The sequence below is a fragment of the Elgaria multicarinata genome, chromosome 21, assembly GCF_023053635.1.
Source record: "Elgaria multicarinata webbii isolate HBS135686 ecotype San Diego chromosome 21, rElgMul1.1.pri, whole genome shotgun sequence".
NCBI classification, from domain to species: domain Eukaryota; kingdom Metazoa; phylum Chordata; class Lepidosauria; order Squamata; family Anguidae; genus Elgaria; species Elgaria multicarinata.
This window is the reverse complement of record NC_086191.1, coordinates 11,489,873-11,515,301: the sequence shown is the minus strand read 5'-3', so window position 1 is coordinate 11,515,301 and position 25,429 is coordinate 11,489,873. Positions and strand designations below refer to the sequence as shown.

At 48.6% G+C, this 25,429-nt stretch overlaps 1 protein-coding gene across 1 annotated transcript in view; it reads left to right on the top strand.

Moving 5' to 3' along the window:
• CCDC88B (coiled-coil domain containing 88B) overlaps positions 1–24,439 on the top strand; it is a 29,662-nt gene extending 5,223 nt beyond the window's left edge. Inside the window, exons 6-23 of the mRNA XM_063146273.1 lie at positions 832–956; positions 1,753–1,834; positions 1,979–2,137; positions 3,370–3,516; positions 5,849–5,987; positions 6,071–6,243; positions 7,041–7,928; positions 8,885–9,003; positions 11,806–11,998; positions 13,396–13,557; positions 14,304–14,581; positions 15,956–16,099; positions 16,531–16,717; positions 18,006–18,151; positions 19,210–19,305; positions 20,510–20,655; positions 21,742–22,017; positions 23,932–24,439. Coding sequence (XP_063002343.1) covers positions 832–956; positions 1,753–1,834; positions 1,979–2,137; positions 3,370–3,516; positions 5,849–5,987; positions 6,071–6,243; positions 7,041–7,928; positions 8,885–9,003; positions 11,806–11,998; positions 13,396–13,557; positions 14,304–14,581; positions 15,956–16,099; positions 16,531–16,717; positions 18,006–18,151; positions 19,210–19,305; positions 20,510–20,655; positions 21,742–22,017; positions 23,932–23,978 — 3,507 coding nt within the window. The 3' untranslated portion in view covers positions 23,979–24,439. The remainder of the gene's footprint in view (positions 1–831; positions 957–1,752; positions 1,835–1,978; positions 2,138–3,369; positions 3,517–5,848; positions 5,988–6,070; positions 6,244–7,040; positions 7,929–8,884; positions 9,004–11,805; positions 11,999–13,395; positions 13,558–14,303; positions 14,582–15,955; positions 16,100–16,530; positions 16,718–18,005; positions 18,152–19,209; positions 19,306–20,509; positions 20,656–21,741; positions 22,018–23,931) is intronic.
• Positions 24,440–25,429: the final 990 nt, after the last annotated feature.

Genomic DNA, 25,429 nt, shown 5'->3' with positions numbered 1-25,429 from the left:
AACCGCTGCCCCCAGAAAGCCCACAAGTAGGGCGTGAGTGCAACAGCACCTCCCATCCATGTTCCCCAGCAACTGGTGTAGATAAGCAGACTGCCTCTGATGCTGGAGGGGGCATAGAGCCGTCAGAACTAGTAGCCGCTGGTGGCCTTTTCATTAATTCGGAGGATTAAGGCATAGAATCATAGAATAGCAGAGTTGGAAGGGGCCTCTAAGGCCATGAAGTCCAACCCCCTGCTCGATGCAGGAATCCACCCTAAAGCATCCCTGACAGATGCTTGTCCAGCTGCCTCTTGAAGGCCTCTAGTGTGGGAGAGCCCACCACCTCCCTAGGTAACTGGTTCCATTGTTGTACTGCTCTAACAGTCAGGAAGTTTTTCCTGATGATGTCCAGCTGGAATCTGACTTCCTGTAACTTGAGCCCATTATTCAGTATCCTGCACTCTAGGAGGATCTAGAAGAGATCCTGGCCCTGCTCTGTGTGACAACCTTTTAGGTATTTGAAGAGTGCTACCATGTCTCCCCTCAATCGTCTCTTCTCCAGGCTAAACAGGCCCAGTTCTTTCAGTCTCTCTTCATAGGGCTTTGTTTCCAGACCCCTGATCATCCTGGTTGCCCTCCTCTGAACACGCTCCAGTCTACCCTGATCCTCCAAATAGCCCCATCCTCCATCCAATGGCACCATCTTCCCTCTGAAGCTAGAGCCAGGGTTTACAATTGAAAATTTGGGGAACAGGGGGTTGGAAGACCACTGAATGGGGCCATGTTGCCCCTCTCCCCCATTACTACCTCTGAACATTCATCAGCAGCATTTACTCCTTCTTCCCTGCACAGAAATTGTGGGAGCTGCAGCAAGAACGGGAAACCCCGCCAGTTCCCTTGCCCGAGAGCAATCGTCAGCATCTCGGAGTGCAGCTGGCCGAAAGCCGGGCCCAGGTGCGGCGTCTGCAACACGAGCTGTGAGTGGAAGTGGGGCAGGCACATAGGAAAAAAGTGGGGCATGAGGTGCGTGAGCATGCGGGGCATAAAACATGGAGCACGGGGGCGCCAAAAAGGCAGGGATTGGGGACTGAGCATCCCATAGAGATTTCAGCACGGTTATCAACGGGACACTCGGGCCTTAGCTAAACCTAAGGTTTATCCCGGGATCGTCCTGGGGTCATCCCTGCCTGCTCCCAGGATATCCTGTGTGCCATTCACATGAACAGGGATGACCCCGGGGCGATCCCGGGATAAACCTTAAGTCTAGCTAAGGCCTTTATCTCCCGTAAACATTTAGCTCAAACGCCAGGGCTGGGCCAAGGCCTTCTACTGTTTCCAAATGGAGATTTCCTAAGCGCTAGCGATTGGGAGGCATTGCACAACCCTTCCGTCTTTCTGCACCCTCCAACTTCATGTGTTGCAGGACAGGCCCTTCTCAGCAGCCACTTCTCGTCTACGGATCCCTGCCTTGCCCCTTCTCTGATGGTCTGCCACCATCTTCTGAAGTCCTATTGATGTCAGCATGAGCGTTTTCCTAGTCAATTGTTGGACTGTTTTTATCCTCTCTGGGATTTTGTGGGAAAGTTACGCTCTGCCGTCCCAGTCTCTTTGAACTGCTTATTTGTTCGTCTGTGGTTTTATTGTTGTTGGAAAGCCTCCTTGAGCGGATTTTGTGAGTCTGAAAGGGGCACTGTTGTGACATCCCCACAGGGCACAGTATAAACGCTTTTAACACAATCATTAAACTAAATAAAACTCTACTGTCCCCACCAGGGAAGAGAAGGTGGAGGAGCTGCTAGATCAACAGGACGAACTGAAAAGTGTGGAGGGACAGCTTCAAAAGTTGCGGCAAGAGGTACTTGAAGCCCTTGGTGTAAAACCAAAATAACCCCACAAGTGCACACCCCGAGTGTCCCAGCCTGTAGCCTCCTTTTCCTGTGCCTCTGAAGCTACTTATTTCTAACTCACCCCCAACCCCATCCTGGACCGTCTTCTACAGAACCGGGCTTTGGCCGGAGAGGCCCGCCTAGCTGGGCTGTACCGAGATGAACTGGATGCGTTGCGGGAGAAGGTAGTGCGGACAGAACGGCTCCAAGCCGAGCTGACAGCCCTAAGGGAACGGCTGCCTGCGTTGGAGCGCTGCCGTGCCCAGCTGAAGGTAAGACTTGACCGCTAGCTGCTACGTCATTGGTCTAGCCAGAAAAGCGTGAGTCTCTGTCCCAGCTCTCACTGGGGTCCAGCCCTCTCTGAGCCACCCACCTATGGGCTGCCTGGCAGTGAATCTGCCCTTCTGGCCCTGCCTGGGCAGGAAAGGGCATGTGTGTGTGTGTGTGTGAGTTGATGTTTTGGAAAGATAACTCTGGCAACCTTAGCCGAAAGAGGAGAGATTCCATGGGCTGGTGGGACGGAAATGGTTGGGTGGGAAAAGAGATGGGAAACGAAGACGCTGAGAGACGTCTAAACCTGGCAACGGGTCATGTCTACACTCTAAATTTTAAACCAGTTTCAGTCTGGTTTAAAACTACCATGGTCACTCCCTAAAATGGAATTTTCGTGAGGGTGCTTAGTTCCATTAGAAGTCCCCCTCACTACAGTTTTCTCGATACCTGCAGACAACAGTTGTTCAGAGGCTTTGGAACTTTAATTCGACCTAACCTACCCCACAGGGTTCTTGAGAAGATAAAATGGGGATTAGGTGGGTGAGTGGGAACCTTATAAGCCACGCTGAGCTCCTTGGAGGAAGGGATGAATAAAAATGAAACAGATCGACAGGAATGAAGGAAGACAAACTACTGTAGGGTGGTTGCTACATTACAAACCCCTGAAAGGGCTTCTGTACTTTTAAGAATCACATAGAAGGGGGACTTTTACCCATTGTCACTTCTTCTATCACCTCAGCTACATGAGATGAAAAGTTGCGTCTGGCAAAATTCTCCTTTTTTAAAAAATGGAGTTCTTAAAAATATGAGAGAATCTCAAAGCCTGGACTCAGCAACCCAGGTCAACATGTTGATGGGCGACGTTGACAAAGAGGGGAGGCATCAAAACCTTCCTGATAGGAGGGCAGTGGCACAGGGGTAAGGCTTGCTGAGGTACTGAACAGGCCCATCAACAATGCCTGCCCTGAAATCATTTTTCTCCAGTACTGGCCATAGAATTTCGCACAGTGCCCTGGAGAGATGCTTTGTTAGGGGCATTGTGGGTAATTAAAATGGCGGCTTCCAGACTTTTTGTGGAAACTGACTGGAGTGCTACTGCTGATCCTTGCTGCGAGGTGGGCCCATCATGGCCCCGCTGAGGCAGGGGGAACCACAGCAGTGGGCACCTTGCCTAAAGGCTCTTGAACCTTCTTCTGCCTTGGTATGTGATTGAGTTGTTTTGGATTGGCAGGAGGAGCGAGAGTTTTCCCAGGCCTTGCTGGAGACCAAAGCCATGCTGGAGGGGCAGTTGGAGGCAGCTCGCACCCGGGGTCAGCGCCTGAACCAGCTGGAGAAAGAGACGTTGCATCTCCAAAGGGGCTTGAACCAGGCCCAAGAGGTGAGAGGCTGAGACCAGGCCCTGCAGCACGGCTGGGGCAGCACGTGGCCTCCACTGAATTTGGGGCACCCGAAAATATTCTTTAAAATATACTTTTTAAAAGGAAAAAAATCCTGATGTCCATAATTCCAAAAGGGTTGTGTTTAACTTGCGAGTAAGCTAGGTTTGACCCTTTGGGTGCTCCACAGTAGTGATGTGATCATTTAGTAATGATGCCTCCTGTTAGAAAGGGAATTGAGAAAAACAAAAAAGGCAAAATAGAATCAGCATTTACCAGTCTCACATGCACATGAAGCTATCTTTGAATGAAAAAGACACCACATCCTTCTTTAGTGAAGAAAAGGTAAAAATAGTTTGCTCACGATATTCTTGCATATAAAATGCAGGTACAGCGTAGGGTTTCAAAAGGAGTTTGTTCAGTCCATTTCGTGTTATACACCAGTTGCTGAGGAACATGGGCATGAGAGTGCTGTTGCACTTGTGTCCTGCTTGCGGGTTCCTAGCCGACAGCTGGTTGGCCAATGTATGAACAGAACATACATTGGTCTGATCTAGCAGGTCTCTTCTTATGTTCTAGGAAAAAATAAATAGAAAGGTGATTTGAATTGGCTTGTCCCAAACCCAGAAACACAGCAGTTTAAAAATAAAAGAGAAACCATTTGTAACCACGCTGTCCTTTACATAGGGTACAGATTTTAGTAAAAAAAATGTGATGGGAACAAGGGAAGGCAACAATCACACGCACACGCACGCACACACACACACAGAACTCCAAATAAAACCAATAAAGTAATTCTAATGTACCTAGTGGCCTGGTTTTCAGTAAGTTTTGCAGGAATGAGTAGTTGTTCATTCATTAATTATCACCTTTGTGCTTGTAGCTTTATCTACGACGCTCAGGGAGAGGAAAGCGAGTAAGATATGAAGCACCATACATGAACTCAGGTTTCCTAGTACAGAGTGACTGATGAAGTAATGAAACGTCAATACAATCCGGAGTAGTCATTTCACTCTGTATAGAGTTTTTATAGCAAATATGTGCTATATAATAATATGTCTCACTTTGTGCAGTTTCTCAGCAAACACATTGCTTTATAATTATATATCATCTGTGCATTATATTTACAGCAAAAAAAGCAGCTTTGATTTTTCATATTTATTTATTTATTTATTACATTTCTATACCGCCCAATAGCTGGAGCTCTCTGGGCGGTTCACAAAATTTAAAAACATTCAAAGTATAAAACAACAGTGTAAAACCATAATATAAAATACAATATAAAAGCTCAACCAGATAAAAACAGCAGCAATGCAAAATTACAAATTTAAAACACCAAGTTAAAATTTATAGACTGTTAAAATGCTGGGAGAATAAAAAGGTCTTCACCTGGCATCTAAAAGCATTTAATGTAGGTGCCAAGCGAACCTCCTTAGGGAGCTCATTCCACAGCCGGGGGGCCACAGCAGAGAAGACCCTCCTCCTGGAAGCCCCCCGCCTCACTTCCTTTGGCAGGGGCTCGCGGAGAAGGGCCCCTGTAGATGATCTTAATGTCCTGGCAGGTACATATGGGAGGAGGCGTTCCTTCAGATAGCCTGGCCCCAAGCCGTTTAGGCCTTTAAATGTTAATACCAGCACTTTGAATCAGGCCCAGACCATAGAACATTCTATGGTCATACATATATTGTGGGGGATTCCACACGTCATACTGAGGGCGCTTCCATGCGCCCCCAGGCCGCCCCCAAAGCGATCGTGTAGCTTGCCTGTTCGAAGAGACGAGGAAGAGGCGTCCTTTCTGCCGCCGCCACCGCCACCCACCAACCTCCTCGCCGGCCGGGTCGGAGAGCTTGGTGGAAGAAGGTGGGGTGGAGAGCTTCTTCCGCTCTCCACCCCGCCTTCTTCCGCCGAGCTCTCCGACCCGGCCGGCGAGGAGGTTGGTGGGTGGCGGCGGCGGAAAGGACGCCTCTTCCTCGTCTCTTCACAGGCAAGCTACACGATCGCTTTGGGGGCGCATGGAAGCGCCCTCAGTACGACGTGTGGAATCCCTCTGTAAGTGTTGTGACAATAAAGAATTGAATGTTTAGCTAATTCAGTTATCTAGTTGCACAGTTTATAGATTCATATTATTAGTGTAACGGTCCCCTGTTTTGTGCTTGTGAACTGTGCGGGCTCCTCTCTGTTGTGCATAGGCTGCTGTTAAAGCCACAGGGCCGGGAAGAAGAAAAGAAGATGATGCCCAGCAACACACACACACACACACACACACACACACACACACACACACACCCTCTGGATTGAACACTGTAGAAATTTACATTCAGGTTCTTTCCACAGGAACGGGACCAGCTGTACCACCAGACGGAGGAGCTTCTGAGAGAGAACTTGGCTCTTGAAAGGCAGCTGAGGCGAAGCTTAAGGGAGCCTCTCGATGCACTCCGGGCAGAAGAACTAGAAGGCGACTGGGCTCCCAATGGTGAGTTCCGCCTGTTCTTCTTCTCACTCTTTTCCCAGCGTTGGTCCAGAGGGCGAGAATTAATTTCTCCCTGCCTTCTCCAGAACCTTCTGAAGCGCCCGTTGTGTTGAGCTACGACGTGAAGGAGGCCGGTCGGCTGCCGGCCTTGGAGTGGGAGAACCAAGAACTGCGCAAGAGATTGCAGGAGGCGCTGGAGAACCCCAGCGAGGCTGGGAATTTGGAACTAGAGCCAAAGGATACGGCCCTTGACAGAGAGGTATGGAAGGAGCAGCTGCAAGGGTGGGGCGGTTTCTTCAGGCTGCAAACTGAAGATGTCAGAGAAATCTGCAGAGGCTGTGAATGAGTTCAGGTTGCTATGCAGCCAACTTGCGGATTCCACAGCATACCGGATTTTGTCAAGTGGCACGGACTTGTGCAACTTGTGGAAACTTCTTTACTTTCTGGAATTCTACGCAAATTTAGTCGTACAAAAATGCAAAAAAACCAAACAAACCCCAAGCAAAAACACAGACCAAAAATGCACATTTCCCTCACAGGCTAAAGCACGAACATATGGATTTTGTGTGTGTGTGTGTGTGTGTGTGTGTGTGTGTAATGATCTGTTAAAAGGTGCTGGAGTTGGGTGACTGTATCCTCCTTCACAGAGGACAACCCGCTATTTGATGGGCTGTGCCTAGTCCAAGTCTGGTTGAAAGATAAAGAACCCCACGGAAGCAGAGCAGGGCTGAGCAGGGCCCTTGAAGATGCCCGTCCAGTGTTAGCAGCACCTGGACAGCAGATTAAGCGGGCAGGTAGACAGGTCACCTGTCCAAACTCCTCACTGTGGTGAGCTCTATTGTATTGTGATTTAAATTATAGCAATCCTTTCTAAATGAGTATATGCAGACTTCATACAGATACCTTATTTTGTCTTCTGTTTTTGGAAGCACGTTTCCTGGTTTGGTTTCGGGTTTGGGTGATACGTAAATCCCCCCAACCCACAGTGTGGAGAGAGGGAGCAATTTCTAGGTGAGATGCTAACAAGTTCCATTCTTTGTTGTTGTGCCCATCTAGCTGAAATCACCGCAAAGCCAGGAGGAACTGGAGGCAGAAGAGCAGGCCTCAGACCTTCGAGAGGGTTTGCCAGAGGCCCAGAAGCAGCAAGAGAGCCAGGCGTTGGCCTCCGGGACAAGGCACAGCCAGGCCCTTAAGCAAGAGGCTGAGGCTTTGGTGGCTGGAACGGAAGCGGCCCTGTCAGAGGCTCAAACTTCGCTGAAGGAAGCCGAGCGGCAACGGGAGGCCGAGTGCCATCGAGCCACAAGCCTCGAAGACAGGCTGAGGTGCCTGCAGGAGGCTCATGCCGAGGCTGTGGAGAAGCACGAGCGAGAGCGGGAGCAGTGGCGCTTGGAGACTGAGCGCCTGGTGGAAGAGGTCCAGGCTCTGGAGCGGGAGCAGGAAGCCCTGCAATCCGGATCTCAGGCCTTGCAGGCCGCAGCAACCCAGGCTGAGTTACAACTGGGGGAGGCCCGGCAGAGCCTCCAAGGCGAGCAGCGGCAGGGGGCCCGGCTGGCTCAGAAGGCCCGGCAGGCGGAGGAGGACTTGGGGGAGGCTCGGTGGGAGCTGGAAGCCCTGCAGCGCAGCCTGGAGCAGCACAAGGTCACCCTGGCACAGATGGAGGCTGAGAAGAGGGCCTTGGAGGAGATGCTGGGCCAAGCTGAGGACCGCCAGAGGCAGCTGGACAAGGAAAGCCGGCGCCTGAAGGCCCAAGCCCAAGCCCAGGAGGAGGCACTGGCGGCTCAGGGCCTCCGCCTCGTCCAGCTGGAGGCCCAAACCCGGCAGCAGGCGACGGAGCTGAGCAGCCTGCAGGAGGTCAACCAGCATCTCCGGGAACTGGAGCAGGAGGCTGCTGGCCTGAGGGAGCAGTTTCAGGCCACGCGTGAAGCCTCAGCCACACTGGAGGAGGTAACAGGGAACAGGCCAGGGGTTGCCACGGTATAACGGGTGGACAGCTGGGGTCAAGCCTGATGCCAACACGTGGCATCCTTTGGTCCCACGACACTCGTCACTGACGGAAATTACTTTCCCAGCGCTGGATTGCTGTTTAAATTTCCCACAATGCCCTGGAGCAACATTACGTTGGGGGCATTGTGGGGAATTGAAATGGCAGCGGGAGCCAGCTTCCTGCCTCCTTCCTGCATGGTCACCAGCTGCTCCTCCTCCTCCTCCTCACTACCACCGTTCTCTGCTCCAGAGTGAAAGGTGGGTGAACAAGCAAGTGGCAGAGGTGAAGAGGGGCTCTTGTCAGTGGGCCCTTGGCTTGTGCCCGACCATGCCAGGCGCAGCTATCTCTGCATTTTGCTGCCCTTGTTATCTAGCGAGTTGTAACTCGGCCGTTTTTAACGTTTGGCTTTTTCCACCAGAGGGCACTGCAGGACAAGAACAGCCTGCTTTGAGTCCTCAATTAAGTCCAGAGTCGAAAATGACCCGACTGCACCGCTGTAAAGCAGGGACAGTTGGAGCATCTGTTGTTCTTAAGGACTAGGACAGCCTTCCCCAACCTGCTGCCCTCCAGATATTTCGGACCAGCTCCTCTCAGCCTTAGCTGGCATGCCTCGATGGTCAAGAATTCTGGGACCCCAAAACATCTGGAGGGCACCAGGCTGGGGAAGTTTGGACTAGAACCATAGACATTAAGATGGCCTTTCTCAACCAGAGTCCGTCCAGATGTATTGGACTAGGACACCCAGCATGCTGTAGCCCCACACATCTGGAAGGCACCCAGTTGGGGAAGACCGACTTAAGAAGATTGGTGTAGGAAAAGTGAAGGAAGGATGCCTCAGAAAGGGTGGTAAAAGATGTGGCAAATTAAAAAAAAAATCTCAGTTTTCCCCCTCACAGGTTGTCTAATTTTTTTTCAGGAGCTCCGGACAGAGAAGGGGAAGGGGAAGGAGGCAGAAGCTGCTTTGGCCCAGCTGAGGGAGCAGCTATTGAAGAAGGAAGAGAGTTCTGAGGTAGACGTGAAAAGCAGGCGGCACAAGTGGGTATCATCCAAACAAGCAATGTTCTCAACTGTTTTGATTCGTACCCTGCTTTCCCACCAAGACAAATGGTCCTCAAGTGGATGGTACCGTTTAGCTATCGTCCAGACATTGTGGACTGGCCCAGAATCTCGCATTCTCCCGCAGCCGGGCATCTGAGGAAAAGGATTGTGGGTGTTTTTTTTTTCACCAGGGCTGGCTTAAGACATTTCGCTGCCCACCGACCCACCCTGACCAAACTCAAAGTGGAAGTACCTAGGCAGGAAGTCCTACAATCCTCATCTCCCACCTTGCAACCAAAATCTAACAACGACGATTTTAAACAGCCGATCATTTGCTGCCCTTTCGCAACACCCAAAATCAGCTGCCTGAGGCGGCTGCCTCGTTCCGTCCTGTGGCAGAACAGGTAACGCTAGCATGTCTGAATAATGCGTCTTTTTCCTTATTCTGGGCACAACCACATCTCCAGTGAGGAAAAGCAAGAGGAGGAGGAGAAGACAACGGTGCTGGAGGAGGAGGACAACGCCTTCAGGAGGCAGCTTGAGGAACTGCATCCTCTCAAGCAGCAACACACAAACCATCATCAGGTGAAAATCTGCAAAAGGTGCCCCCTTCTTCGGAGTACCATTTGCCATCCACCCCACCCTGGTGGAGACTGGAGTTGCTAAAGGTATTCCCCTGCTCCCTCCCCTCTGCCAGTCTCCTTCTATTACAACAATACAAGGCTGGGCAGGAGGTAAATCAAGATCTATTAGTAGCAGCTAGATGATTTACAGTAGATCAGCAAGGATTTCCAACTCCCAATGGTTCAAGAAGAGTGACGTCAAAAAGGTCCCGTCCCCACTCATAAGAACGTCAGAGGTGTGCTGGATCAGACTACAGGCCTATCTAGTCCAACATTCTGATGTCACAATTGCCAACCCACCCACAAGTAGGGTTGTGGGTGGGTTGCAACAGCATCCCCTAATTGTATTCTCTAGCAATTGGTATATGTAGGCATACACACTGTGATATCAGAGGTAGCATACAGCTACGAGGACAAGTTCTCCTCCAGGAACTTGTCTCATTCCCTTTTAAAGTCATCCAGGGTTGACGCCATCATTACATCCTGAGATAGCAAATTCCATAGTTTGCACTGTGTGAAGAAGTCCTTCTTTCGTCTGTCCTGAATTTCCCACCAATTAGCTTCATGGGATATCCTGGATTCTAGCATTATGAGAGAAGGAGAAAACTTCTCCCTCTTCGTTTTCTCCACACCAGGCATTATTTCATACACTTCTATCCTACTCACCCCTTACCATTTTTTCTAAGCCCCAGATGTTGTGATTTCTCCTCACAAGGAAATTGTAATCCTCTAGGTTGGCCTTGTGCTGTCCGACTTGCTTCAAGGCATCCAGTGATGCTAAAAACAGCAAGGTATGTACAGGCGAGGATTTGGCATGTCAGGTCAAGTTCAGGCAAGTCCAGTTAGGGGGTGCTGAATAGACCACGCAGGGTCTTCCAGGACCTTGGCTAGCTCCCAGTGAGCTGAGACTCAACAAGAGAGATGTTGACTCAGCAATGGTCAAAGCCTTTCTGAATCCCTATAAAAGCCAGCAGCTTATGATGTGAAGTTAACTCCACCCTCTCAGAGAAGCACTTTGTTTCTGAAAGGGCTACTTCTTAATCTGTAGCCACTGGTTCCTACGGAGTGTGCGTGGGGTGTGGGTGTGTGAAGGCTTTAATGGGAGAGTGTCCTCTGCATCTGAGGAGTCAACTGCACATCCTCTGATATGGAAGAGGGTCCTCTGCCTCTGAGTCCTCTTTGGAGACAGGGGACGGATCAAGGCTGGGGCACATGACAGGCTTTTCTTGCACCTTCTACAGCATTGTTTTTGAGGTGCAGCAGCCAGAACTGTACACATGTTCCAAGTGCAGTCACATCATCGAGTTGTATAAAGGCTTTTAGATATTGGCTGTTTTCCTTTGCACAGGGTGTGTGTGTGTGTGTGTGTGTGTGTGTGCGTGCTTATATAATCTCGCCATGTGTATCGCCACATCCTTCACTAATTCATCCTAAAATCCTAAATTAGACTGCTGAAATCAAGGGAGATTGGTGTCTATGTGTAAAGAGGAGTAGATTTGTGTGTGAAGAATCTGAGGCCAAGCATGCTAAAAACATACAAAGAGCCCTGATGCTGGGTCAGACCAAGGGTCATAGAATCATAGAATAGCAGAGTTGGAAGGGGCCTACAAGGCCATCGAGTCCAACCCCCTGCTCAATGCAGGAATCCACCCTAAAGCATCCCTGACAGAGGGTTGTCCAGCTGCCTCTTGAATGACTCCAGTGTGGGAGAGCCCACCACCTCCCTAGGTCACTGATTCCATTGTCGTACTGCTCTAACAGTCAGGAAGTTTTTCCTGATGTCCAGCCGGAATCTGGCTTCCTTTAACTTGAGCCCATTATTCCGTGTCCTGCACTCTGGGAGGATCGAGAAGAGATCCTGGCCCTCCTCTGTGTGACAACCTTTCAAGTATTTGAAGAGTGCTCTCATGTCTCCCCTCCATCTTCTCTTCTCCAGGCTAAACTTGCCCAGTTCTTTCAGTCTCTCTTCATAGGTCCACCTAGTCTAGCACTCTGTTCAACTAGCTGTCGAGCGGGAACTCACAAGCAGGACAAGAGTGTGACAGCACCCTCCCGCCCATGTCCCCCAGCAACTGGTGTACATTAAGCAGCCTGCCTAAGCTATTTATGTGTAGCTGTCAGGCTTTAACCACTGCATGACACCAGCTCCCCTTAGGCACTGAGGTTGGCATGGCAGTAACTGGGTGCTCTCCAGAAGAACAGCTGTTGTTTTCTCCCCACAGGTAAAGAGTGGCTTTGCTCTTCCACTGTTATTAGAGGAGCCTCCCATGACCCAGCGCACAGAGAGACAGAAGGAACCGAACTCTGACCTCCAGGCTAATGCAAGGAGTGAGGCCCTTAGCGCAAGACTGATTGAAGTGGAACGCAAGGTGAGCATGAAGCGAAGAGTGCAGGGGAACAAGGGACTGAAAGGAGAAGCACCTTCACGTGCTCATGCTGGTTGTGCCTGGGTTCTACCCACTCACTCTCTATTCCCCAATCATGCTAGTTTCCCTTATAAAGCTCGGCCCTTTTCTTAGCAGAGCTTTCCCCGATTGCGGAAGGGAGCGAAGCCATCACTGTGCCTGCTGACAGCTAAAGGGGCCATTTTCCTCAGTAGAAAGGAGAGGAACAAATCAAATAAAGAAAGTAGCCACTTCAATTCGCTTCAGGGTTGTTCAATGACTTCCAACGGGACGCTGTAAAGGGAACCGTTGTGATTTGTCAAGTGGTGCATCAGTGAGAAGTTATAGATGGTCTTGGAAGAATTGTGAGTGGCTGCTGAAGGAGTCTGACGAACTAGGCGCTGCTGCTGCTTGAAAAGGACGTTACCAGTCCAAGTTGGGGCTGTTTGAGACTTTTTGGCTTCTCTAGGTGTGGAGGGATGACTGGGTGGTATAGAAATGCAATAAATAAATAAATAGTGTCCCCACCACAACAGAAAGTTCTGGTTTGCTTTTGACGTGGCCGGCTCTTCAGGGAATGCCAAATACCGGATTTGCATGAAGCTTCCAGTGCAACAAGCACGGCCTAGATCAGCCTTCCCCAACCTTGCGCCCTCTAGATGTTTAGGACTTCAACTCCCATCAGCCTCAGCCAATGTGGCCAGTGCTCAGGAATGCTGGCAACTGTAGTCCAACACATCTAGAGGGCCACAGGTTGGGGAAAACTGACCTAGGATGTTTCCAGATGGATTCCCAGGGGTACCAATCCAAAGGCATTATGCTGCTATCCTGTTTTCCCCCTCCCTCCTTAATGGATTTATTTTAAGAAAAATGGCGGAAGAAGCAGTGGGGTAAATAGGAAGGCTGCAAATGGAGGATGTGGTTGTCTGGATCCCCTGTCAAATTCCACAAATGAGACAGGGCAATTACACAATAAAAGCTTCATCTAGATGTACTCCTGGTTTCCCTGAACAGGAATCCCAGCTGTGACCAGAAAAACAAACATTCCATTTTATAGGAGAGCGAGGTGTAGTGGTTAGAGTGTTAGATTGGGACTGGGGAGATGTGGGTTCAAGTCCCCACTCAGCCATGGCATTCCCTGGGTGACTTTGGGCCCGTCACTAATTCTCAGCCTAATTGAGCTGCTGTAGGGATAAAATAGAGAGGTGGAGGATGCTGTATGCCGCCTTGGGCACCTTGGAGTAAAAGGCAAGCTATAAATGTAACAAATAATATATTTTTGGAGCAGGCGGGAGAAGGCTCACGTCGCCGTTGTTAGGGAGGAGGGCATTCTGACTTTGCTGTGCCTTGCCAGCTTCAGCCAGGTCCTCTTCCTTTTTCAGAATGCCGTTCTGCAGGCTGAGAAAGCGGTGCTCACTGGACGTCTGGGCCAGCTGGAGTCGCAAGTCGGCAATCTCCAGGAAGCCCTGCTGGGATTGCGGGGCCAAAGCTCCAAGGCAAAGGAAGAAAGCGAAAGATGGCAGGCCCAGAACAGCACTTTGCAGGTAAGCCTCTGTCTCCTGGTCCTCCTAAATGGTTCTCCAAAATTTTGACACCCCCCTCCTCTTCTCCCAAGGTTGGTGCTTAAGTTCCTTGAAGGAGGGATGCGTGTCCTCACTAGGCCAAGAGCCCAACCGGGTCTTTCCACCTCCAGTTCAATGCCAGAGTTTCTACCAGATGGTTTCTAGGAAAAGTAGAGGGATTATCAGCAGGGTCAAGGGAACCCCCCCCCCGCCCCCCAAGGTTTGCAGAAGTAGAATAAATATTTAGGAGAGAAATGTAAAGTGGCAAACAAAAAGCGAGCCGAAAAGGTTTAAGCGTGCTCAGAAGCCACAGGATGTAGGGTGTCTAGAGACAGTGGATGGAATAGAGGTTCCTGGCTGGCTGACATCGCTACTCTTTGATGGAGGTCTCAGTTGCTCTGTCTGATTTGGCTCAAGAACAGCCACGCCCAATGGCTTATTTCAGCCCTCCCCAACCTCGTGTCTTCCAAATGTGTTGGACTGCAACTCCCATTGGCCATACTGGCTGGGGAAATATGGGAGTTGCAGCCCAACAGACCAGGAGGCCAATTTCCCTTGTCAGTCACCTGCCTCGTCTTTTCTCCTTTCTCCTTTCTTGCCTCCCACTTTCCCTCCCTCGCACACCTTCGTGCTTCTGTAAGTGTGATTTATGATGATATCATTAAGGTACAAAGACAGGAGATTACCTTTGTCTCTTTCCGTCATTTGTTCCCCCTCAATCCTGGCAGGTGGAGGCGGCATCGCTGCGTTCCCAGCAGGTCTTGCTGGAATCTCAGCTCTCGGAGTTGCGGCAAAGGCTGACCCTCTTGGAAACCGAAGCCCGGCGGGCCCAGCAGGAGCGGGAGGAATGGCGGGGACGCTACGAGGCTCTCTTGCGCGACCACGACCGCCTGACAGTGCTGCACGAGCGGCAGGGAGATGATCTTGAAGGGCTGTTGGGTAAACACACACGCCTCAAGGGGTCTCTGCGCAGCCTGGAGCAGGAGTACCGTGAACTGCAGGGCAGGTAACACTGAAAAGCAGGAATCAACAAGGGAGTTGCCCGGAGAGCGTTTGGGGGAAACAGAGACCGTCCTACCAAACAGTGGGGTCCACCTTTCACCTTTGCTGCTCATTTAGGAGATACCAGTAGTGGTAAATTTTGAAGCGTGGGTGCTCGTCCCGACATTCCCCAGAGCCGTGCCGCCAACATGAGCCCAAGGCTTCAGGCAGCTGCGTTGATGCCTATCAACAAACAGGTTCTAGCAGTTTTCATCTTCACCAAGAGCAGGTCTTTTGCAAAGCAAATGGGCCTTCATTACCCACTTGGGAAAACTTTGCTTTATAAAAGGGAGCAATAAATTGGTGCTGGGAAAATCCATTTCTCCTCACTTACTGTGAGGATTGCAGCTAAGCACAGAGGGAACAGAGGAGGTGGACGGTGAGGTCAGAGTCCCTGCTAATAATAATAAAAAAAGGGGCCAGCATTGCACCCCTGCAAACCCTGGCTTCACTACGCCCCTGGAGGAAACATATATTTGACTGAGGTCCGTTTCCCATTTATTTTGAGCAATTTACTCCTGCTTTTCCTTTTAAGTTGCTACCATCTAAACCAAAGGCAGGCAACCCTTTCCAGGTCAAGGGTCACGTTGGTGGCTGGGGAACCCATTGGCCAGGGCACGTGGGAGCCACGCACCCTGCCCCTCCTTCCCCTCTCTCTCCACACCTACACCTGCGCGCACACAGTTACGCACTGCACACACGTACACATCCATTCACAGACACACAACAACACTATTTCCCGCAGCTTCCCCCACCCCTGTTGGCTTGGGGGTGCTGGGATTTGTAATCCAACACATCTAGAGGGTTCCAGGCTGGGGAAGATTGATCTATTATTTATTGTGTAAGAGCAAATTATTGTATACACCTATTTAAGCTGTCTAGTTTAGCTCTTCAGCCATTTAATAGGCTGAGTCAGAGAGTTGACCAGAAATAGTGGTATTCCTGAGAAATACAATCACATGTGCCTTGACTCTCAGGGAAGAACTTTCTCTTCTCAATCCTCCCAGAGTGCAAGACACGGAATAACGGGCTCAAGTTAAAGGAAGCCAGATTCCAGCTGGACATCAGGAAAAACTTCTTGACTGTTAGAGCAGTGCAACAATGGAATCAGTTACCTAGGGAGGTTGTGGGCTCTCCCACACTAGAGGCCTTCAAGACGCAGCTGGACAAGCATCTGTCAGGGATGCTTTAGGGTGGATTCCTGCCTTGAGCAGGGGGTTGGACTCGATGGGCTTGTAGGCCCCTTCCAGCTCTGCTATTCTATGATTCTATGATTCTAAATGGTGCATCCACCGAGGTAAAAAAGCAACCCTGTCCTCTCCCCTGTGTCCATGCACAGGCATGACCAGCTGTTGGGGCAGAAAACCGGACTCGAACAGCGGGAAGGAGCCCTGCAGGGGCAAAAGCAGCGTCTGGAAGAGGCTGAGCAACGTCAACAGGAACTGCTGGAGCAGCAGGGCAGCCTCAAGGAGGAGCATGAGCGGTATAGTGTGTGTGTGTGTGTGTCTTAGGAGGTGGGCATTGTGGGTGTCTGCTAGATCTGAAGAAGCCAGACCATAAGTAGTTTTAAAGCGACGTACAAAACAGAGTAAGACAAGACAATATATTCGTCACATCAAACATACAGATTACTTTGAGAAAGCCGTTCTTGACACCCAAGCAATTTTGGGTCTCAGTTAAAGGCAGCAGTGAAGAGGAGATCCTAACTGCTCGTACTGAAGGAGCAAGGTGCAAGTCAGTCGGAAGGGAGCTCCAGAATTTGGGGGCCACCCCTGAGAAGGCCATGTCTGTTGCATGTGCCAGCTTAACAAATTTTAACTCTGGGTTACTCAAGGGGGATTAGGGCATAAGCAGTATTCTACTGGTTGAAAACTCCCTTTGTACCTTTTGTATACGTCTGACTATCTCCACCAGGGTGAAACAGATGTTGGCACAGACAGAAAGGGCAAAGGATGACCTCCAGGGAGAGCTTCATGGAATGCGGAACCGGATAACGGGTCTGCAGCTGGAGCAGGCAAGGCTGGAGGCTGAGAGTGCCACCCTGAAGGAGCAGAACCAGCAGTTGGACACAGCGCTGGGGCGTCTAAGCACCCAGTGTGAAGTAAGGATCCCCCCAGTCCTCCCCCACTTTTCTGGACTAGTTTGTGTAAATGGCAGATTAGGCAGTCAAGCTGTTGCTGGATTCTAATAACTCAGACTGGGACAAACAAGTGTTCCTCCTTGTGTTAGACTGTAAGCTCTTTGGGGCAGGGAACTTTCCTCTTGGCTACTTTGTATAGTGCCATGTCCATTGATAGCAATACACAAATATTAAACAATGTATCTTTTTAAAAAAATTGCATGTTAGAAAACTAGGATGTCAGAGAAGAGTTCAAGCTTAGCCTTTTCCATGACGTGCTAGTTTTCTATGTGCAGGGATTTTTAATTTTATTTTTGTGGAGAAGCAATTTCCCCTCTTTGCCGCCATTGCCACCACCTCCCTTTGGTCTGTCCTGAATATGCTGTCAGTGAATTTCATTGGGAATTCTTGTTATTTTCTCCCCACCATGTCCTAACTCCTTAAAGCAAATTGGGGGATATTTATGTGTTTGTTTAAAGCATGTTTACTCTGCTCTTTATCCAAAAAGGCTCCCAGAGTGTCTTACATAAGATCAATAATAAACAAGACCAATTTAAGACACAACACAAGAAGAAAAAGGGATGAGGAGGGAAGAGGAAAACAAGCAGGCGCCAGTTCTTATAGTTACATAGATCTTATATAACCCAACTAGGATGGAAAGGAGGAGCCAGGTGGAGCTGGTGTCTTAGTAGTGGCCTTGCTTATTTTCTCTCCTTCTGCTCTGCAGCCTGACTTGACTTGCAATTCATATCAAAATGCATATAATAAAGTGTATTTTAGGTTAAAAAAACATTTCAAGTGGCGTATTTTAAGATAAAATTTGTACAAAAAAGTGTATTTGGGGGTAAAATCCATGGTGTCCCCTCCATTGCTGTGGGAAACAAAACAGAACAGACCTATGAGTGGACAAATGCAAAACTGATGAAGACCAGAAGTAGATTGATGTGCTCATCCTTCAGCCTAAAAACAGGGGTGCCCGTTTGAGCCGCATTCTCCACATCACAGATGTGCAGATCCGCCCTACGGAGTTGTTAGTCTGGAGGTTGCACGATTAGGGCCACAGCTAGACCTAAGGTTTATCCTGGGATCATCCAGGGTTCGCCCCTGCCTGAGCACTGGATCCCCTGTGTGTCACCTAGATGAACAGGTTTGACCCCTGGACGGTCCAGGGATAAACCTTAGGTCTAGCTATGGCTTAGGTCTCAGCAGCACTGTCATTCATGATGTGGCCGTTAATGAGATGCCCTCTCTTCCCTCTGACACCTGGTAGCTCCTGGCCCAGTTGAAAGGGAACCAGGAGGAGGAGAACCGGCACCTTTTCCAGGAGAATCAGGCGTTAAGCAGGGAGAACAGGCGACTGCTGGAGCACACCATGGAGAGCCGGGAGCATTTCCAGGAGGAGCAGCGCCAGTACCTGTGAGTGGCAGAGCCCCCATGGCAGTGGGGCAAAGCTGTAGATCCCTACTTATTTAAAATCTTCTTCTTTTTCCTTTGCCTATAAAGCAACTGGGTATTCCAGGCAGCTTACAGTAAAACATTCAAAGTGTCGATAAAATAAGCACGAACAGATGTAAAGCTACGGTTGTCACTAGATTAAAGAGATCTTAGTTGATGGTGCATCAATTTTGACTGGTAAGTGGGTAAATTAAACCTACGACTTAAGCCAAGTTCCGAATTTTAAAAAGAATGCCTTTTGCATGACACGCACACATGTTGCAGCAGTTGCTGCCTTTAGAAGAGGCTTTTTTAAAAAAAGATAATTAAAAAAAATCATTTGCCTACCTGACTGATTAGAGGCATACTTTCAATCGACCAAAAGGTTTTTAATCACATCATCCAATTAATCCATTAAACGTTGAAGCCATATGTAAAACCTACCAAAAGAGCAGCCTGAAAACACCATAATAAGCACCAGATCAAGCAGCAAAAGCCTGATTTCAGTTGGTCTCCTAAAACAGGGCAAGGAGCTGGTTTGGCTTCCCTGGAGAGTGGATTCTTTGAGGTGGGAGCCACTACTGAGAAGCCCCTACTTACCTTTGGAGACCACCAAGTCCTGGGAGGAAAGGCTGAAGGAGTTGAGTATGTTTAGTTTGGAGAGAGTCGATTAGGAGGCCATATGATGGACGTCTTAAAGGATGGATACTATGCAGTCATCTTGACAACATTTTTTTCTGCCAGTTACCCAAAATTCATTGTGAACCTGCTTGTGCCTCTGTGTGCTTTCCCCTTTTTATTTATTTACATTTTTAAATTCTTAAGGATTCATCATTAAACATTTGGACTTTGCATTTCATAATAATTGTTTAAAGAGAGGTGGGTTAGAAATTTTTCATTACTTTCCCCAGAAAGTCCAGTAAAGCAAAACCAGCTATTTCTTAAAAATCCAAAATGTTCTGTTTTCAGTGTTCTGGAAAAACAACAACTGCAAAGTTCAGGACTTTGGTGCTAAATCCCCTTCCCTGCTTCCTCCGTAGGGATAAACTGGGCGAGTTGCGTCGGGAGAAGCAGAAATTGGTGGAGAAGATCATGGATCAGTACCGAGTGCTGGAGCCAGCGCTCCCTCGCGGCAAGTAAGTTGCGTCTTATAGGATCCCTTAATGCAAATTGTTCAGCCTTCCTCCATTTAAAGTTTTGCGTTTGAAGAGCCGAAGATGTCATGAAGCCACTGATGATGACTTTCATGTCGAAATGTGTTTGGCTTATTTTGTTAATTGTTTTAAAGAACCAAGACTATTAGGGTATTTACTATTTGCCTGTTATCATATGTGACTGGTAGATTTCGCACTTAGAGATACTGTACAGTGTTTATATCCTTTTTTCTCCTTAACTGCATTGTTAGATGTTGTTTTTATTGTTGCCTATATATACATACGGTAAAATCCAATATGTCCCATTAAGTCCCTAACTTAATATTAATATTAATATTAACATAGGCTTAATTTCTATTAGAATGTATTTATTTATTTATTTACATTTATATACCGCCCCACAGCTGAAGCTCTCTGGGCGGTTTACAACAATTAAAAATAGTAAACATTAAAAGTATACAAAAATTTTAAAAACATAAAAACAGTATAAAAACAACAGTATCCATTTAAAAACAACAATTCTGGGCTCCATTAAAAACAAACTTAACGTTGTTAAATGCTGTTAAAATGCCTGGGAGAAGAGAAGAGAAAAGTCTTCTCTTCTCCCAGGCATTTTCTCTTCTCCCAGGCAAGAGAATGTTAGCCTATGCAGCAGGGTTTTGCTATTTTATTGTTTTACTCTGTGCAGCACCATGTACACTGATGGTGCTATATAAATAAATAATAATAATACCGTATTTCTTCAATTCTAAGACATGCTTTTTTCCCCATATAAACATCTCTAAAAAAGGGGTGCGTCTTAGAATCGCGGGTGTGTCTTAGAGGTTGTTTTTTTCTGTTGGTGGTACTGAAATTAGTGTGCGTCTTACAATCGATGGCGTCTTACAATCGAAGAAATATAGTAATAAGTCTCACTCATCTCAAGAAAGTGGGATTTCCTCTTGTGCATTTACACTATTCCGCTCTACTACAGCGCCACCTAAAGGTTATGTAGCAGAAAAACAGGACAGGAAATGCTCTTTCTGCAGTGCTTGGATCTCAATTCTGCTATGAAACCAAAAGTAGATGCAGCCTATTAACAGCCACATCCAGAAGAGCTCTCTGTGCCCAGAGGCCCATTCTGTGGAGGGCTCTGCTTTCCTCTTCTCTTTCCTGACTCTTTCTCTTCTTCCACTTTGCCTCTCAGGAAGAGTAACTGGATCTCTGAGAAAATTAGGAAGCTGATGAAACCTCGCCGGGAGGGCCCCCGGGAACAGATGCGCCCTATGGCTGAAGGCGCTGGCAGCAGTGAAAGCCTAACAGGGCAGGAGGGGCTCAGGTTTGATGGGACAGGTAAGTCCTTGAAGCCCCCAGCCGAGGAAACCGTTAAGGGTGTGTGTAGGGTAATAGTGCTTTTAATACTATGGAGCACTAAAAATACCAAACATAGCTTCTTTGCAAGCTAAATTTGGTCCCTCTATGAAGCCCCAATGCTTGTTTTGGAGAGAGAGAGACAATGATGGAATAGGACCATACATAGGACTGTTTGCATTCCAGGGACATACCGCACAAGCATGGAATTTTATACTGACCTGGTTCACATGTAATAGCGGCATTCGTCAGCAAATAATGTGTTAATTACTGAGCTGCCCCATTCGTAGACTGTTAACGTCCGAACCCAGACGATCTTGGTTATTCTTGGGTTACACAACCCAAAGTTAACCTAAGAACAAATCATGGCTTATTTAACTCATGAATAACTCAAATCCTTGCAAATTGTGGGTTAATTAACCCACGATTGGTCACCAAAAGCCACCATTATGTGCAAACAGCCCCACTGGATTCAGAATTTAGCCTCCCAAAATTCTTAGCTTTCACCTAAAAAAAAATATAGACTTGAAGGCATGTATGAACATCTGGAGAAATCTCAGAATCCAGAAGATGAGGTGAAAGATTTCCTGTGGGTCCTTCCTTTATGATTATAGTGGAAGAAGAATAAACTATACAAATTAAACTAAGCATCTGCATCATGTATATAAAGTTGCTGGATTCATTTTTTTTTTCTTGGAGTAGAACTTATTAGTAGACTATACACTGCCCCATTAGAATAACTTTGCTTGTAAAAAAAATCAAACCGTTTCACTTTCTGTGGGAGCGGTGGTGCAGTTAAGTAATTTTAGGCTCTGGATTTAGTAGTTTTTCGGGGGACCCCCTCTAAAGATGGCAAATGTTCTTCAAAGTGTGGTACACCAGTCCTGATTGATGCTGCCTTTGGGGACTCAAGCCTCATTCTGCTGAGAAGGAGCCCAGACTTCTTCCCCAGAGGCCTCCCTTGACAGCACCCACCGCGTAGGAGTCTTGCAATAGCTTGGAGGCTCCTGCCTCACCAGTTCTGCCTTAATCCCACGTGGGCCTTTCCCCCCTTTAAACCTTCCCCAGTTTTCAGCACTCCCGGTTCACCAGCCCCTCTGCGCAAAGCCAGCAGTACCCTCAGCATCTCAGACGCCCAGCAGATACACTTCCGCCGTCAGAGGCTGAGCTCACGCATGCCGGCGATGGAATCTCCCGGGGACGGAGAAGGGCAGGACTCGCCCCGCCACCGCTTCCGTCAGCGCCGACTCGGCATGTTGGGGGGTTCTCACGAAGAAGCTGCCATTGCCGCAGCTGAGTGGGAAGTCCCGAGCCAGATTTCCACAAGCAGCCAGGAGAAGAGAGGTGAGGAGAGGTTGCAACTGGGGTGCAGTACCTCTGGCCCTCTGAGGGTCACAATCTGGCCCGCTGGGGGTCCCCAAACAGCTGTGCCCCTTTCCCCTGGCCCCACCCTTTCCCCTCAAACATCCATCATTGGGGTGTTTCCCAGCTCTTGTGCAGTTTTCCCCCATTCTAAAAAGTTGAAAAGCTCCTCCGAAGGCTTATTACCCGCAGCAAGAGCTTTAAGCAATCTTTACCTAGAAAGGCTATACCTATACCTATACAGGCCCCACCTGCAGCCTGAGATGGTACAAGCCAGACCCCCTTGTGGAGGTAAACGCTGGGCCTCGCTGTTAATTAGCAGCTGGCTTAAAATTTGGCTACTATTTATAACAACAATTAATAACAGGAATGAAAGGGAAGCATTATTAAGTCCAAGTAGGCCATTAAAAAAGAAAAATAGGTCTATCATCCCTTTGGGTGGTTCAGAACTACTGAAAACTAGAGGTATCATTATTTGCTTGTTACAGTTTTGGGCCTCCAGTATTAGTTTTCTCCGAAAGGAGTTCCATGACTGTTCAGTGCAGTGACAGGGCTGTGTGGGTTCCAGCTAGGTAGGCCTGGTGTACAGAAAGAGGAAAAGGAGATGTTGTTTCTCCCTTTCACATAATACTATTATTTATTTATTTATTTATTACATTTATATACCGCCCCATAGCCGATGCTCTCTGGGCGGTTTACAAAAGTTTAAAATGGTAAACATTAAAAAAGTATACAAAATTTAAAGCCATCAAAAACATAAAAACAACAGTATAAATACAACAGTATCCATTTAAAAACAACAGTTCTGGGGTCCATTAAAAAAACAAACTTAGCATTGTTAAATGCCTGGGAGAAGAGAAAAGTCTTGACCTGGCGCCTGAAAGATAACCGTGTTGGCGCCAGGCGAGCCTCATCGGGGAGATCATTCCAGAGTCGGGGGGCCACCACCGAAAAGGCCCTCTCCCTTGTTGCCATCCTCCGAGCTTCCCTCGGAGTAGGCGCTCGGAGGAGGACCTTAGATGTTGAGCGCAGTGTACGGGGAGGTTCATGAACCCAAAGGGGTCATCCTATGAAGCTGACTGGTGGGGGAGGAAGGACTTCGTCACACAGCACAGAGCTAAACTGTGGAGTTCACTTCCACAAGTAGTGGTGACCATCAGCTTGGATGGTGTTAAAAGGGGATTGGACGAATTCCTGGAGACGGCTATCAAAGGCTACTAGTCCTGATGGTTATATGCTACGTTCCGTATCCGAGACAGTTATGCTTATGTACACCAGTTGGTGGGGAACATGGATGGGAGGGTGCTGTTGCATTCGTGTCCTGCATGTGGGCTTCCCAGGGGCGGCTGGTGGGCCACTGCATGACCCGAATGCTGGATTAGATGAACTCTTGGAGTGATCCAGCAGGGCTCTGCTTATGTTGTTAAAATACAAACTAGTATCGACATAACGTCTAGCGGTGATCCAGGCCAATCTCTATACACTTCAAAAGTAGTCTCAGAACGTTGTCAAGGGAGATGGGAATGGTGCTAGCTGCAAATGATGGGACTTGTAGTCAAACACATCTGGAGAGCACTAGGTTGGTGCCTCAAATTTGCTATATATGTGCAACTTCCTCTTCTGCGCTGCCTCTTCCTTTCCCAAGGAATATATCTGGCCAGAGACGTAACCGGTCAAACAACTTTGAGCAAAGCTGCCCCTCGTGCAACCCACACTCCTCGGTTAAGCCGCGTCTTTCCAGCACGTCCCCCCTTGTCCTTTAGGAACGCAGAGGACAAGCTTGTGCAATCCGGGAGGTCCTGTTTTATAAATGGACAACTGAAGCTGAGAGCGTTTGGCCTACTCAATGAGCCTACTCATGAGCCCATGGCAGAAATGTGTCTGTGTTTTTTCCAGGGCCACCACTGGGTGAAGAGGAGCAAACCCCAACGTGCCAGCTGTGATGTTCTGGAAGGAGAGGGATCTGAACTGTTGAGTCCTCCCAATGGAAGACTTTCCTTTGCATGGAAAGGATGAGAAGGGGCCCTTCTCTTCTCCCCACGCCTCCCCAGCAATGGATGCAGAGCACGGGATCTCGTTTGGAAGGATGCCTGGGTGCTTTAGCAATGGCAAGAAGAGTTCTGCTGGAAAGAGATCAAGACCTCCCCTGCTGCTGCACAGTGTTTCCAACAGTGGCCAGCTGGACAGCACTTCCAGGAAGCTCATGGGTCCTGCATGAAGGTCCCCATCATCTGGTAATTGCAGGCAGACTGCCTCTGAAAACAGAGGCTCCCTTAAGCTACCACAGCTGAGTCACAGCCATGGACGCGGCTTTTCCGACATCCTCTTTAAAAAGTGTCTAAACTCACCCCGTCACCCCCTCGTTGGGCAGCGAATTTCCATCAGTGAATGGAGCTCTCCCCCTCCCCCTGCTCTTTCTTTTGAAGACCCACCTGACCTCAGATTCAAAGAGGGCAGAGAGGGAGCTGCATGCTCCCTCCTTTTTTTAATGCCCCACCCACCTGCCCGCCCCAAAGGGGAAAATACTCCCTTGCAAGCATCGTCTGAAAGGTCCGCTTCTGTTTTTTCCTGGCCTTTCTCAGGGGCAGACCAGACAAGATGCTTGTCATGTTGTTTAGCTGGTATTTGTTTGCCCAATAGCTGGAGCAGACATTTTACTGAGCCAGATCAAGGCCATTGTGGGGAGAGGGGCATATAACCCTTTGCTCCCTTTCAGACCTGATCAGAATCATACACACACAATGTTTTGCAATAGGCGGGAAACTCGTATTTCATCCCATTGCATTTAGCTGTCTCCCCTGACCTGGTGCCTTCCAGACGAGTTGGACTACAACTCCCAGCATACTGGGAGTTTCAGTCCAACACATCGGGAAGGGAAGCAAGCTGGAGGTGGCTGGTGTGTGTAACTGGGGCTAGTGGGACCCGGGCTTTGTGAATTTTCCCAGCAATAATCTATGCTTCCCTGTTGTAATGTAAATCGTTTTGGAAGAAGCTTGTTCTGGAACAGGCAATTCAGACCCATTCGCTTTACCAAAAACTTGCTTGTGGTGGAGATGGAAACTGCCAGAACTGGTTTTGTTGATATGGATCAACACAGCGGCCAGAATTTTTGGACTCTCCTTGAGCACGTGGCTAGGGGGGGGGGGCTGTCATGATGAGGGTCTGCACTTCAAAAATTTACTGCTACGTGTTTGTGCGTGTGTGTATGGGGGGAAGGATGGAATTCCAATTGGGAGTCTCGTTTGCCCCTCCCGTCTCTCAAAGACAAATGTGTGCAAAGGAGTCTTATTTCTCGCTTGCAGGTTGGTCTGGGGAAATATTGCTGTTCAATAATGTATTTAAAATAAAGTTTATGGTTATTTATCCATCCAGTCTTTTGAGGTGGATTGCGAAC